Source organism: Nothobranchius furzeri, chromosome 12 (genome assembly GCF_043380555.1).
Source record: "Nothobranchius furzeri strain GRZ-AD chromosome 12, NfurGRZ-RIMD1, whole genome shotgun sequence".
Lineage (NCBI taxonomy): Eukaryota > Metazoa > Chordata > Actinopteri > Cyprinodontiformes > Nothobranchiidae > Nothobranchius > Nothobranchius furzeri.
In genome coordinates this window covers 36,900,624-36,915,783 of record NC_091752.1, presented here as the reverse complement: position 1 = coordinate 36,915,783, position 15,160 = coordinate 36,900,624, and the positions used below count along the sequence as shown (strand labels likewise).

The following is a 15,160-nucleotide window of genomic DNA, read 5'->3' as shown; positions in this document are numbered from 1 at the left end:
ATAGTGGCTATCACAGAATCTGCATCTCCGTAATAATGCAGATGACTTTAATTTTAACTAAAGATAATAACAAAAGGCGTTTCGTGATGTTTGTGTCATTTTATTTCGCTTTTATCTCCACCAGCACATGAGTGGCTTTGGAAGGACAGAAAAAAAACGTAGCAACCAGATAATCTGCAGTGGTTTCTAATAAACTGAGGATGTGGATCTTTATTTCAATAAATGGGAGTTCTGAACATTTACGTTAGCAAACATTTCTTGTCAAAGCCCTGCTTATCGCTGCATTTATTGTCCCGTTTGATTGCAATAAACATTAACAAACGCTCTTCTTCTTAATATCCATGGTCCGCGCCGCACAACTTCCTCAAAGCTTACGAACTAGCTCTACTTTTTATGCCAATTCAGGATGTACAGACGCAACAAAACGCAACACTGCCCCCTGGGTTCACAAATTGTGATGGGTCGCAGAATTTGGTGCAACACCGGCGCTGCAGACTGCACCGAGATGCAGGAGGGGCAGGTAAGATGCTTTTGGGTGGTTTGGATCTAGAAATCGAGACGCTCCCCCTGCAGCGCGGATGCTGCTGCAGGATGGAACCAGCTGCAGCTGCAACCTGCAACTGCGTCGTGTTACGATTTGTGCAACATGAAATGACTGGGTGTAGATTGTGGGCGCAGACGGAGGGAGGGATAAAAGGGGGCCGTGGGGGCGCCATCAGTCGCTGCATCGCTGATCCTGCGTGACCGCGCTGATATGAATGGAGAAGTGAGGCTCAGATTATAAATACTCCACCTCTGGCCACTGCCAAACACTCTGAATCCGGAGAGACCAGCACTCCCGTCAAGCCCGTTTCCTTGCATTTGGCCATGACGCAAGTCCCCAACAACTTGGCAGGCGAGGTAGGAATTCTCCCTGATCAGCGGAGCGGGTCTGAGAGAAAAGGGCACTTCTATGAACGATGATTTGGGTCAGATTCAGAACGGCTGGTTTGCAGGAGTGCGTACAGGAGCCAGTTTGATCGTGTTTCTAATTATGACCCAGTTCAGTTAATCTGTGGAGTGCAACAAACAAAAAATCTAATTAAATAGGACGATTTCAAGTTGTCTTTCGTATAAAACACCCGTTACAGATAGAAGCAGGTCTGCGTGCGCGCCTGTGGACGTTAACATACTTTATTTAAGAGCATATGCATCATACCTGCCACAGCTTTTGAACCGAACCTGTTCTTCGGCTTTGCATTGTTGGTGTCAGCTGATGCTCTTTAGTGCTTCGTCTTCAGCGTGTCAGTTCACTCACTGGCTCCTCTGCTCCTGCTCTGTTCACATCTTCCCTGGGTGAGTTTAAACCTTCTGTGACACTTTATTGTTCTAAAGCTTTGTGATAAAGTTTATAATTTTAAAACATTTCATTTAAACCCTCTCAGATCGAGAGATGCAGATGCAGGCTAGTGCCAAAGGTGCAGGTCAAACAAATGCTCCAGATTAAACAATGAAATTCCCCTAATCTCCCTGCTGGAAATTGAGATATTCTGGATTAAAGGAGTGAGTTAGTTGGAAAACCACAAAAGGAGGCTGTTTTTAGAGATTACCAGACTCTTTTAGAACCCGCACGATTTGAACGAGGAATAGCAGTCTGCTTCTGTTTGTGAACTTCTGCTTTTTGGGTGAAATAGCTTTTGTTTGTGTTGTTTGAAGCTTATTTGCGAGCAGTTTATTCATTTTAAAAAGAATGCTTTCTGTTTTACATCCACTCATATTAACGCTCAAAGCTCAAATTCAAGACTCAGATGATAACTTCAAATTATCAATGAAATATATATCCCATAATACTTCAACTTAGAAAGTATAGTATCAAAAGCTTTCCTCAAATCAATAAAACGACCCACGGTGTATTGTTTCCTTTCTGTTGCTGTTGTGATTCTTCATTTAATTCTAGTGCCAAGGATATAGATGTATTTAATCTAAATCCATACTGATGCTCACTCAGCAATTTATTGTTCTCAATAAAGCTATCTAGTTTTTGTACAAACCACTTTTCAAACAGTTTAGAAAACTGGGGAAGCATTGAGATTGGTGTTTAATCATCAAAACTATGTCTATCGTCATTTTTACATATTGGTATTATTTTAGCAGTTTTTTTCAAAATATACCACTCTGAACAGACAAATAAATACACAGTAAGTAAGAGGTTTAACAGCATAATCAATTGTTTTCTTCAAAATAATCGTATCGGTCCGATTGTTTGAATCCCCTCAGGAATCCTGATGACAAACTGAGGAACACGTGTGTTAGCTAGCTTTCTTTTGTCTTCCAGGAGAAAATGAAAGCTGATTTGGAAGCACCACTGCCTGTTGTCCAGGAAGATTTTGCAATCCGGTGCAGAGATGTGTGCCGGTCATACGGAAAACTGAAGGTCCTCAGCAACCTGAACCTGACAGTACCTCAGGGACACATGTAAGTGCTGCAGCTGGGTCGCTAACAGACACATTCAATGGACTTGTCCTCCTTGTTTTGGTCATCTGATATGTTCTCAGACTGTCCTCGGGGACAACGTCAGAGTTTCTTAAATCAAATCATCTTCTGCTTTTAAGATAGAAAAGATAGAACCCTTCATCGGGGCAAGAGTGTCAGAGAACAGTTCAGAGAAAATACAGTGTCCCGGATCAGGCTTCTTAGAAGGAGTCAAAAGCAGCATGTTCTTTTGTCAAGTGTCTGTCGATTCACATATTTACACTCCACCTCTCTACGCTGACCTAAATTCTTGTGTCCAATAAGATCAGGAAAAACAAATTCTCAAAAATTCTTCAACCTTCACATTTCAGCTCTTGTCTGTGCATCAAATCTGTCAGAAATGATAGAAATGAAAACAATGTTAACCCTCCCACTGTCCTAATGGGTGTGACCCTGCGAGGAAAGTGTACCAGCATGGCTGTTGGTTTATCCCTTGGGTCCATGTGGCAGAGGTGAGGAGTGAGCACCACCTCACCCCTGCCACGTGGACCTCAAGGGATAAACCATCAATCCTCCTCAATGGTCAACTTTCCTCGCAGGGTCACACCCATTAGGACAGTGGGAGGGTTAACATTGTTTTTTGTTATTTATCATCCCTTGAAATGTGCAGAATGACAAAAAAACAGATGTAATGTTCAATTTGTGATCTGATTACTTTATTGTTGTGTTTTTTAAGAAGGTAGCAAGTAATTTTCAGACACCCTGGCTGTCTGGGTTGATGGAGTCAGGACGGTCTGCACCTTGTGTTCAGTGCAAGGTTGTGTGATTTCGGCATGTCATGCATTAAAAGTCAGTGACAGCTGCTGCTACTGACGGCATGTGAGCACAAAATGTTATCGTAGTAAAATATATTTTAATTAAAAGCAGCAAATAAACATGTGAGTGCTGAAATAAAGCTCTAAATTTCCATTTAAGTCAAGATTTAACAAAAAAAAGTTTTTTCTGATCCTATTAGTCAATATGAGGAACCGGTTTCTACTTATGCTGTCAAATCTTAGAGAATCTAAAAAATCAGGTTCTGTTTGCACATAATCTGAGTTAAAGCCTGGTTTTAGCTCACCTGACTGCAGGCATTGGTGCAAATGTTTCACTTTCTGGAACAAAGTAGCTTTCAGATGACACGCTTCAATAACCCACGAGTCTTTGTGCGCCATGCTCTTTGTTCTGATGTTTTGTTTCTTTTCTGAGGAATGAAACATCGCACATCCCATATCAAGTCTAATTTTTCTTTTAACTGTTACTGTAAAGTGTGTGTGTGATTTACCTTTGTAGTTACGGCCTTCTGGGGCCCAGTGGATGTGGAAAGACCACGCTTCTAAAATGCATGGTGGGAACTTTGAAGATCTCCCGCGGCCACATAACCGTCTTGGGAAAACCACCCGCTTTTCCTGGTCATGAAGTTCCAGGGAAAATGGTCGGCTACATGCCACAGGTGAGAAAAAACATGATATTTTATCTGTGGTTTGCTTGTGGAAGATTTTAAACTGAAATATGTACAAAAGCAGCACTCGAGTCCTGTTGCTGTCACAGCTGAGAACAGGGATTCCCTCCAGGGCTTCCGTATTTTCAGCCTTTATTGTTTAATGATGTGACCCTGCGTTTTGCCTCATTGCAGTCAGTTTAGATTTCAGATGGAGCCATTAACACAAACACCATGTTTCCTCCTACGTGAAACCTTAAGCATCACGCTCCACCCAGGAGGTGACCTTTAACCTGAAAGACCCTGTAGCCTGATTCATAGTCAGTCCAGCCAGTCTGTTTCTGTAGGATTAAAGCCAGAATTAATTTAATCCAGGAGTGGCAGCAGCTTGTGACACGGTGGTGTTTTTTTTTTGTTGCACAGGAGTTGGCGCTGTACAACGAGTTCACCATCAGTGACACTCTGACTTTCTTTGGGCGAATCCACGGCCTGACATCAAAAGAAACCCAGGCTCGCATGAACTTCCTCATCGACTTCCTGCATCTACCTCAAAAGCAAAGCCTGGTCCGAAATCTCAGGTAGAAACAACCCAAGCATCTGACGTAGTTTGAGAGACTGTTGTGTTCTAAATGTCCATTTATGCTCTAAATCATATGAATTACTCTAATGCAGTTATTCGTTGGGTGTTTCAGAGACAAACAGATGCATTTGAGAGGTGTGGACAGCCCACAGGTATCATACAGACAGTTTATGATGCTCTGCAGCCTTTGAACCCTAAATAATCATAAAACACTCAGAGACAAACATTTTCTTTCTTCTTGGAGGTTGTAAAACAACAAACCGACGATGAACAGCCAGGGGAAAGTCAAATAGAAAGGAGCTTTATTGCTGCATGGCTAAGTTAAAGAGAAAGTACTACAGTTGTCACAGACAGAGTAGTGTGTGGTGAAAATGGTCCTTCTCCTTTGACGGAGGAGAGCAATTAGCTACAGACACACTCGAGAACTGTTTGGTGGTTTAACCCCTCAATCCAACCCCTGTTTACTACTGTTTACTATTTTATGAGTGTAAACACACAAAGCGGCTCAGTCGGATATGACATTCTAATATTTCATATTAATGTCCAGTGAGATGATAAATCAGTGTGTAAAGAATAAATAAGGCTGTTAAATGTCTTCATCAGTGTTTTATACATTCACTATAATGTTTCTGTAAACTCTGCAGGCTGCAGATGAGGCCGTCATTACTTCCTTCTAGTAGTTTTGCATCGTATGTAAGCTAGGAGGAATTTCTGTTGCATCACTTCAGAAAACAAAACGTTCAGATTTTACAATCTCACCTGATCGGTGTCTCCTGGTTCTTTGTATTTTTTTCATCCAAACTACAGAGCCATGCAGTCGTTCCAGTTAGCTGCTTTTTGGATATTTGTGACCTTTGCCTTAATCCTCCATTTAATCGTTTAGTGATACGAACATGCAAGTCGAGTAAAATGAATTCTAAATTATGTCTTATATGATTTCCGTGTCTGAAATGAACAAAAAATCTACATTTCACGATTAAAGCCCTTATTTCCTTATCAATGATCACAATAAACATGTTTTATTTGTCACAAAAACATTTTTGCTCCCGTTTCCAGTGTGACTTTATGAAATATTTAAGTCATGCAGGGAGATATTTGAGTGTTTTTATAGAACATTTTGCTGATAAACACTTATGCTAGTTTTCATGTTGCAACTACAGATGCTCATTATTATCGGTCTTCCATTAATATCGACCAATATCAGAATTAAAATTTTATAATGGAATATATCAGTTTTCAGTCTTTTAATTACACAACTTTTACATGTCATACACACATTACCAAACTCTTCAGCTACTTCTCTTCTCTCGCAATATCAAAAAATTTCAGATCTGAGGTAAAGAGTTTGAGATATTTTAGTTTATTTGGCACAACTTGTGAAGTAGAAATGTTCCCGGTGTGTTTTGACTAAAACAAAAACGAGAATCTTCACCCAGGGCTTGCTTTCCTTATCTGAAGATCTTTAAAGATGTTTAACTGCAATATACAGAAAAAGGAAAAATACGTATTAGCCAATACGCATACTGTCGCGCTTAGGGAGAATGTCGTTCTGCTGCTGTTGGAGACAAGTTAAAAATGGCACTTTTTCTATTACTAACTTAAACTGAGGTAGTTATTTTGCACAGAAAATGTTTAAAATGTAAGCATGCATGATAGGAGAAACGTGATGTTAGTGACTTAAAATGTTTTAGTTTTTCTTTTTTATGAGATGAGACACAGTTTATATCTGTATATCGGATATTGGTAAAAAAAAAAACTATGTCAACATCAAGTATCCATAGATGCAAAATGTTTGTTGCTAATAATTTTTTAAATATTAAAAGAAAATCTTAAGGAAATAAATGCTCGACATATTTATGATGACTGTCTCTACATCAGGTCATTTCACCTGGTTTGTTCTTGAATGTCCCTCCCTCATCTCAAGATGTCCTGTCTGGCAGGTTTTTTCACCCTTTCACCTCCCTCAGGACGGAGATCAACGGAAACAACCAGAGAAAGTTTTTCTGTGTTCCTTCTGAGTCCAGTTTCCTGTTTGTTTCAGTGGGGGTCAGAGGAGAAGAGTTTCCCTCGGAGCCGCTTTGCTGCAGAATCCAGAGCTGCTCATCCTGGATGAACCGACAGTCGGAGTTGACCCTGTGCTCAGGGCAAAGTATGTAACACTCCTGTTTTCTCTGAGTCATGCACGCTGTCGCTCGCAGGCCTTTGATCACTGTCATTTTCCACTTTGTCCAAGAAATAAAAGAAAAAAAGTCAAAAATTAGACCAAAACACAATTTAGATTTAGGTTTTGTTCGTTTTTCAGCACTAGATGTCTGGTTAGTTTAGGTTTTTGCATTGAGGAGAAACATAGATGTTTTGTTCTTTTCTTACTTCTGAGATCTCAGCATGTCTTCATTAGGATTTAGATTATCACCACCTCCCTGATCTCAAAACGGCATTCCAGACTTTCTATTCATTAGTTAACTCTCACGATTATGGCTAAGACGTTTAAAAATTAAAAAATTTACTCATTCTGTATCAAATGCATCCAAAGAATTTTTTTTTTTGCAGATTTCTATGAAGTTAATGATGATGAGAAATTTCTGCTGTGACTGAAAATCAGTTACAAAGAACTGATTAGTCAAATTAACACAAAGTTGCTCCAAATCAGTCACACTTCTGTGAAACTGTCCACTTAGGAAACAACATTGTTTGACAATCAATTTCACCTGCTGTGTAAATAGAAAAGACAACAGGTGGCAATACAGACAATTAGCAAGGCATGAAGGAGTGGTCCTGCAGGCAGTGACTACAGACCACTTCTCAGTTCCTATGCTTTCTGGCTGATGTTTTTGTCACTTTTGACTACTTTTGGCGGTGCTTTCACTCAAGTGGCAGCATGAGACAGAGTCTACAACCCACACAAGTGACTCAGGTAGTGCAGTTCATCCAGGATGGCACTTCAATGCAAGCTGCCTGTCAGATTAGTGTCCAGAACATGGAGGCGCTATCAGGTGACAGGCCAGCACATCAGGAGATGTGGAGGAGGCCGTAGAAGGGCAACAACCCAGCAGCAGGACTGCTACTTCCACCTTTGTGCAAGGAGGAACAGGAGAAGCACTGCCAGAGCCTTGCAAAATGACCTTCAGCAGGCAACAAATGTGCATGTGTCTGCTCAAATGGTCAGAAACAGACTCCAAGAGAAGTGTATGAGAGCCCAGCGTCCACAGGTGCGGGTTGTGCTTACAGCCCAACACTTTTGGCATTTGTCTGAGAACACCAAGATTGGCTAATTCACCACTGGCACCCCAGTGCTCTTCACAGATGAAAACAGGTTCACACTGAGCACATGTGACAGACATGAGTCTGGAGATGCAGTGGAGAATGTTCTGCTGCCTGCAGCACCCAGCGTGACCGGTTTGACAGTGAGTCAGTAATGGTGGGGGGTGGTATTTCTTTGGGGAGGCCACAGAGCCCTCCATGTGCTCACCAGAGGCAGCCTGGCTGTCATTAGGTACCAAGAGGAGATCTTCAGACCTCTTGTGAGACCATAAACTGGTGTGGTTGGCCATGGGTCCGTCCTAATACAAAACAACGCTAGCCCTCATGTAGCTGGAGTGTGTCCGCAGTTCCTGCAGGATGAATGCATTGATGCTATGGACTGGCCCGCCCGTTCCCCAGACCTGAATCCAATTGAGCACATCTGGGACATCAAATCTCACTCCATCCACCAACAACACGTTGCACTACAGACGGTCCAGGAGGTAGCAGGTGTTTTAGTCCAGGTCTAGGAGGAGATCCTTCAGGAGACCATCCACTACCTCATCAGGAGCATGGCCAGGCATTGTAGGGAGGTCATACAGACTCGTGGAGGCCACACACACACTACTGAGCCTCATTCGGACTCGTTTTATGGACATCACATCAGAGTTGGACCAGCCTGTTGTGTGCTTTTCCAATTTAATTCAGAGTGTGACTCTAAATCCAGACCCCATTTGATTTCCATTGATAATTTTCATATGATCTTGCTGTCAGCACATTCAACCATGTAAAGAACAACGTATTTAAGAAGAATATTTCATTCAATCAGAACAAGAATGTCTTTTTTTTTGTGTTCCCGTTATTCTTTTGAGCAGTGTAGTTTGTTTCTTTTGTTAACTGTTATAGTTGCTAGATGGCATGTATTCATTTTAAATAGTCTTCATTAAAGATAATTTATCTTGATGATGCTGTAGTTCTGGAAAAATGTCACCTTCTGTAAACCGTTTGTTCCAGGATCTGGCAACATCTGGTGGAGATCGTCAAGACGGGAAAAGTCTCTGTTATCATCACCACCCACTACATAGAGGAGGCCAGGCAAGCCCATGTGGTGAGATACATCATATGAGCCCATGCAAACGCTGCAGCCGCGTGCATTTACATTAACACACAATCAGCACAAACTCGAACATGCAACAGCAACACAGACAGGAAATCATTAGGACAAAGTGCTTAAGAAGTTTTTTTTCTCTCCTCATGGAAACATAATGAGTCTGTGGATGAGCTGCAGTGTTTATTAGCGTTGACAGGAGGAACAAAACAGAGTCAGTGAGTACACGAGTGAATGAGGCTGCACACAGGTTCCCCTGTGTGTTTATTTAAGTGTGCTTCTGCATGTTTCTGCACTGCAAACTACTGCCATAAATAATCCCCAGAGAACAAAATGTGGTTTAAACTGCAACTACGTTCAACAGCACTAGTCTGCCTTTGTTCTGCTTGAGTCAAACATGCTGAAAAACTGATTAGGCATCACGTTTTAGGATGTTATGCACAACAAACTCATATTTTGTTTTCTTATTATTCACTCATACGTTGAGGCAGGAATTAACTTTTTATGCTTCAGATCGGGGGATCAGCACACACAGGTCAGATTCAATAAAAAACACAAAAATCTGTGCTGTGTGACAAGAAAACACAGGCCTCTCACTAAAATCGTGTTTGTCACTCATTCCTGACCAAATTTAACTAAAAACTGCAACTTTTTAATTATTTATGAGGATCTTAGTCAAGCCACAGCTCATATATTTGTTATAGACTTGGGCCACTTTAAAAACCTACTCTCAGTTCACCAACAATCCACTAAATCTCTGAGTTCATTCATTGTTTTCCTAGTAATCCTCTTTTTAAAGCCCAAGAAGGCAACTGCAGTCTGTGAAGTACATTATTTTCCTGGAAGCTATAATTTAATATCGTAAAGGCGTTTATGGATTTCTGCTAAAACCTGAAGACGAAAATTTGTCCAAATATTATTATTGTTACAAAAACCATGAAACGCTTTTGGAAAATTTCGCTTTTCTCAAACATTTTGGGTATTTGCTCAACTTTTCAGACTCTGTTCTGCAACTGGAGAAGTCGAACTGGATGCAAGTGAAATAACAGTTTCACATGACCTTTAGCTGACACTGCCAAAACACCATGTGACATGTGCACCAATCAGATTTTTATAGCAGCACTGTTTTTAAACGTGCATTTGTTGCACAGTCAGACGTTCTTTAAGATTTTTATTTTAAGCTTTTGAACTTTGAATGCCAGTCAGAAATGGTTTTTGGATGCTAAGAATATCTTGAAATTTTCAAATCTGACAGATAAACAGTTTTTTGACTGCAGCTATTAAAAAGAACAACATATTTCACATTTTTATTGTTTTGCAAACAAGTCAGGAGGTATTTAGTGTTCATCTGCAAATAAGCAGCTACTCGCTGAAATAATTTCACAACTTGTCTCAGTTTTAGTGGAGCGATTCCTAGCACATGCTGGTTTTAGTGGGGTTTATTAAGCTTTCCAGCCTGGCACCAATAATTCAATGCCAGTAGCTATCCGTAAATTCCTTTTATACCCCACTAGAAGTGAACCTGCTAGCTAGTCAGACCCACAAGTCATCAACTCACAACGCTAAGCTTCCTTTTCAAGCAGATCTATTCAAATCAGACACAAGAACTTTTGTCTTCTCACAAGTGTTAGAAAGTCTACCCACTAAAACCAGTCAAACCACTTGAGTTAAATGGCAGACTGACAGGAGACAGTCACAAGACAACTGATGATGCAGACAAGCTTATTAATAGTTTTATTTACGACTTTGCCTAAACAGTTGTGGGGTGGTGTTTAGCAAACAGGTCAAGGATGCTGTTCTACTTTTAGAGGAAGAGTTCTTCCAGATATAGTCAAGCTGACAGGTTAATTAGATAAGACCTATAAAACTCTGCTTTTATCTGGCTTTTAGCATCAGGTGTAATCTTTGATCATTCTGCAGGTTTAGGTTACAACATGTTCTGCAGAAATGAATCTGCACTGGCTATCAGCGAGTAATCAGCATGACAAAAATGTCAGCTTTGGATTAACGGTAAACACAAAATTAGTATTTTTGTCTGGTCCAGGTTAGAACATACTTATCAGGCTTTCCTATCAGAAATTGGGAATATAAAGAAAACTTTACAAATCAAAATGCACAGGACTAGTGGAAAAGGAATCCCGGACAAGACCCCAATTGTGTTACAGCTCTCAAGCAAATGAAAGGAGATGAAAAAAGGGAAATGTCAAATATGTGTTTTCATTATTGCAACACACACACACACACACACACACACACACACACACACACACACACACACACACACACACACACACACACACACACACACACACACACACACACACACACACACACACACACACACACACAGAATAGATGCTCCACAGATGGCAGGAGAAAGTGATTTGGGTTTTGTCAGAGGAATGGAATCAATGCAACAAAACAGGACTTGACTCATGGCTTGTCTATAAACAAAATAACTTAGAGTTGTCTTTAAACTGCAATTATAATCTACTTTATTTTCCTGTTTTTGACGAGTCACAGGTGCTAACCGTTTTTAGGAATTTGAAATACATACGGGTGAAACTGGAAGAATTATAATATAGTGCAAAAGTTAATTTATTTCAGTAATGTATTTAAAAGGTGAGATATACTCATTACATGCAAAGCAAGATACGTCAAGTCTTTATTTTAAGGATGTTCAATATTATCGTTCTACCATTATTATTGGCCAATATCGGCATTAAAATTTAATATCAAAACATATTGGTATTGTTTTTCAGTCTTTTAATGACACAACTTTTACACATTATACAAATGTTATACATCAAACTCTTCAGCTACTTCTCCTCTCTCTCAAAATGTCAAAATATACAGATCTGAGGTCTATTGTTTGAGATATTTTATGTTATTTGACACACCGCACATAGCTCCATGTAGTTAAACAGCTAACAAACTACTAAAACAAGAGTGGTTTTCCTTAACTGAAGATCTTTATGCTTATTGCTGTAACTGCAATATGCAGATGAAGAAAAAGCACATTACTAACCAATGCATACTTAGTGTCACTATTAGGGACAATGACATTCAGCTGCTGTTGGAGACTAAATAAATCCCTTTCCTATTACTAACTTAAAATCAAAGTAGTTGTCCTTTTGACAGAATTTTTTTTTAATTTAGGCATGCATGATAGAAGATATGTGATGTTGTTGACCTAAAATGTTTTAGTTTTCTTTTTTTATGAGGGGGACCCAGCATTTATCAGTATCGGAAATTAAGAGTCGACAGTATTGGAAAATCAGATATTGGTTAAAAAAGCCAATATCGAGCATCCCAACTTCCATTGTTATAATTGTTAAGATTATGGCTTACAGCTTTTGAAAAGTCCTAAATCAAAATCTCAGAAAATTAGAAAAAGGTTCAATATTCTAGACTCAAAGTGTCACAATCTATTCAGATAATGAATCCAAAACACCTGCAGAGTGTTCAAGATCCTTCAGATGGTCTCTCAGTCTAAGATGAAGTCAATGGAATTTTACATCATATTCTCATTTTTTTCAGCTTTCACCTGTAGTCAAACAGCATGTTGGGTTTTGTGCTGACTGTTTTAGTGAACCTTTCTAGGTACTTTTTATATGCATTTGATTAACAGCTTTTCACTTGCTTTTTGTATTTTTTTAATTTCCATATTTCATTTGACAGAAATGTCCTTATCTGATTGTTTCTTGAAGGTTGGTCTCATGCGAAATGGCTATTTGCTGGCAGAAGGTCCTCCAGAGGAGGTGATGAAGCAGCACAGTGCAACAGTGAGTACAGTTCTCCTCCTCTGAATAAATCCCTGGAGGGTTACCGGCCATGGTGGGAAAGTTGCTTTTGAGCCCGCAGATCTATGCAAACTAGCTCTATGTTTTTGTTTTTCTGTGACCAGAAATTAACAAAACAGTGGTGCATATTGTGTAAAGCAACACTTGTTCTACCCTATTGTCCACTTCTGCAGACCCTGGAGCATGCCTTCCTGCAGCTCTGTGAGACATCAGACCAGAACTCCTTAGGTCGGGAGTCCAGTCCTCAGGGAGGATCGCTGGAGAAAAGCCAATCATTTGAGATCGGGCGTGATGAGAATCAGCCAATCCTTTCAATAGGACCACCTCCTGCAGAAGAATTTCCTAAATGTTCAGGTAGTAACTGGCATGAAAAACATGTAGCCCAGCTGGATATTTGATACATAATCACACCAGATGGACACAGGACCTTTCCTCCATCACCCTCTCCGTTTTGCATCAGAAAAACTACAAATCTGCTCTATCTGATCTTGTCCTCCTTTATCTTATTGCTTTTGGGATTGTCCCATTTAACTTATGACTGCAGGCTATGCAATTCACTCTTCAAACACACTTTTTTGAGCAGCTTCATGATCATCTTATCTGAAAGTCCTTATCTTCACATTAAGGCATTTTGAAGATAACTGATACCAGGTGTGCCATTAAGAAGTGCATCACTTTTCGTTTTGCCAAATGACCGTTTGAACTCTGTTTTATGCTTCACTGATATATTTTGCTATTTGATCCCTAAAAAAAATTCCTCTTTCGGGCTGTTAGTGCCGTGAACCGCAGCTTCATTTGCTACTTATCTGCACTAAAAACCTAAATTAAGATCAAAAACATATTTTAACTTTGTGTTTTGTGGTTCAGCTGACTGGAAGGCACGAGCCAGACACGTGCTGCCAAAGGGGAGAAACATTGCAGCGCTGGTCATTAAGACGATGGTGCGGATGAAGAGAATGCCGGGGTTGGTTGAGTTTTATTATCTCCTTATGAACGGCAGAAGAAGAAGCAGTCACTGACCTTCGCTCCTGTGTTTTTGCAGCTCGCTGTGTTTCCAGTTCCTGCTTCCCGTCATCCAGATTTCTCTCATCTGTCTGTGTGTTGGAGGCGAGCCAAAGGGGATCCAGGTTGCCGTGGTGAATAACGACACCTCCCCCTCCTCTTATAGCACCTTGCTGCTCACCTTCCTGGACAACTCTAGCGTGCATCAGGTTTGCAGACTTGTTTTTATTATTCAACTTTATTTAGCTTCATGCATCAATTATAGCAGAAGCCGAATGAATTCACACTCTTCCATTCTAACACAGTAGTTTTCTTCAGGAGTATACTTGTACAGTTTGATTGACCTAAGAAACATGCTTTCACTCAAGAATTTATTTTTACTCAAATGCGTTTCACTTCGTTTTACAGTAGAATAAACTTCCATTTTTCTAAGAAACTTGGGAAGTTTCTTTGTGACGCAGATGATGAAAATTTAAACCCACTGCCTCATGCAAAAACTGTCTGATGAGTTTATGGTATTCTCTCCAGGTACCACTGCCCCACAATGAGGCATTTGAAGGGGTCTATACTGGAAAGTACTGGGGTGTGATTGGTTTTGGAAAGAATTTCACCAGTTACCTGACAAAAAGGTGAGACAAACAGACCAGTATGATAAAAATAACCAGCTGCAAAAGTCTTGTGAGCTCTTATGTGATGTTACCAAAATGATGCAAGTCAATGGAAAAGTCTTCAATACAAATGTGTAAAGAGTGGTGTGTTATCTGAATGTAAAACACACAACATTTCTTATACTTTCCCTAAATATATCTCCACTTCTAATTTAGACCAGTGGTGCTCAAACTTTGCTACATTTCGTAGTATATCTCACATCAAAAAATATTAGGAGCGACTTATTAAGAAAACTTAATGAGAGCGGCTTCAATTGCAATAAAATCAAGTCATATCCAAGATAAATGGAAATTTACGGCAGTTCAGAGACCGCCCCCATACCTACTAAATGCCGCCATCAGGTAATCACAATCGCGCCACATTACCGCTACGGTCTGACCACGTGTAAACGACCTAACGCTCCTTGATGCACAGCGTTGTGGCAAATTGGAAGCATAGTTTTGTAAAAACGGCTATACACGCTTACTGTAGAGGGGATGAATGACCTACGGTAGCTTTCTGTTTTACTTCTGGGATGTCTCAGTTTGCCTCTGAAGGAGCTGTCCACGGACTCCTCAGTGCAATGCAGTGGGTGGGAGGGGTTTATAAAGAAATAAAATACATCTGCCAAACTTTAGGCCCAGGACAGTTTTATACCTCAAACTGACCCACTTTAGATCATGACCTGTTATCAATATTATCACTCATTCTTTACATCAATCAGAAAATTCTGTGATGTTCACAGATATCCAAACCTTAGAAATGAAATAAAATCAATATTAAAATTTAAAATGATTATAATTCTTTTTCATTAAAGATCAGTTATCTGTGAACACTTTTTATATTTG

General features: G+C 40.0%; 1 protein-coding gene across 3 annotated transcripts in view; it reads left to right on the top strand.

Annotated features, from left to right (window-relative positions):
• Positions 1 to 201: 201 nt before the first annotated feature.
• The window catches only part of abch1 (ATP-binding cassette, sub-family H, member 1), a 32,415-nt gene continuing 17,456 nt past the window's right edge, over positions 202 to 15,160 (top strand). The window contains exons 1-11 of one of the 3 annotated variants that reach the window (XM_015944999.3): positions 202 to 520; positions 2,315 to 2,454; positions 3,784 to 3,943; positions 4,355 to 4,509; positions 6,553 to 6,660; positions 8,766 to 8,859; positions 12,570 to 12,644; positions 12,836 to 13,016; positions 13,530 to 13,626; positions 13,705 to 13,873; positions 14,193 to 14,293. In XM_015944999.3, the coding sequence (XP_015800485.1) occupies positions 407 to 520; positions 2,315 to 2,454; positions 3,784 to 3,943; positions 4,355 to 4,509; positions 6,553 to 6,660; positions 8,766 to 8,859; positions 12,570 to 12,644; positions 12,836 to 13,016; positions 13,530 to 13,626; positions 13,705 to 13,873; positions 14,193 to 14,293 (1,394 nt within the window). In that variant the 5' untranslated portion in view covers positions 202 to 406. Of the gene's footprint in view, positions 521 to 550; positions 1,336 to 2,314; positions 2,455 to 3,783; positions 3,944 to 4,354; positions 4,510 to 6,552; positions 6,661 to 8,765; positions 8,860 to 12,569; positions 12,645 to 12,835; positions 13,017 to 13,529; positions 13,627 to 13,704; positions 13,874 to 14,192; positions 14,294 to 15,160 lie in introns of those variants that run through there. The other 2 variants (XM_015945001.3, XM_015945002.3) reach the window with 2 other exon arrangements.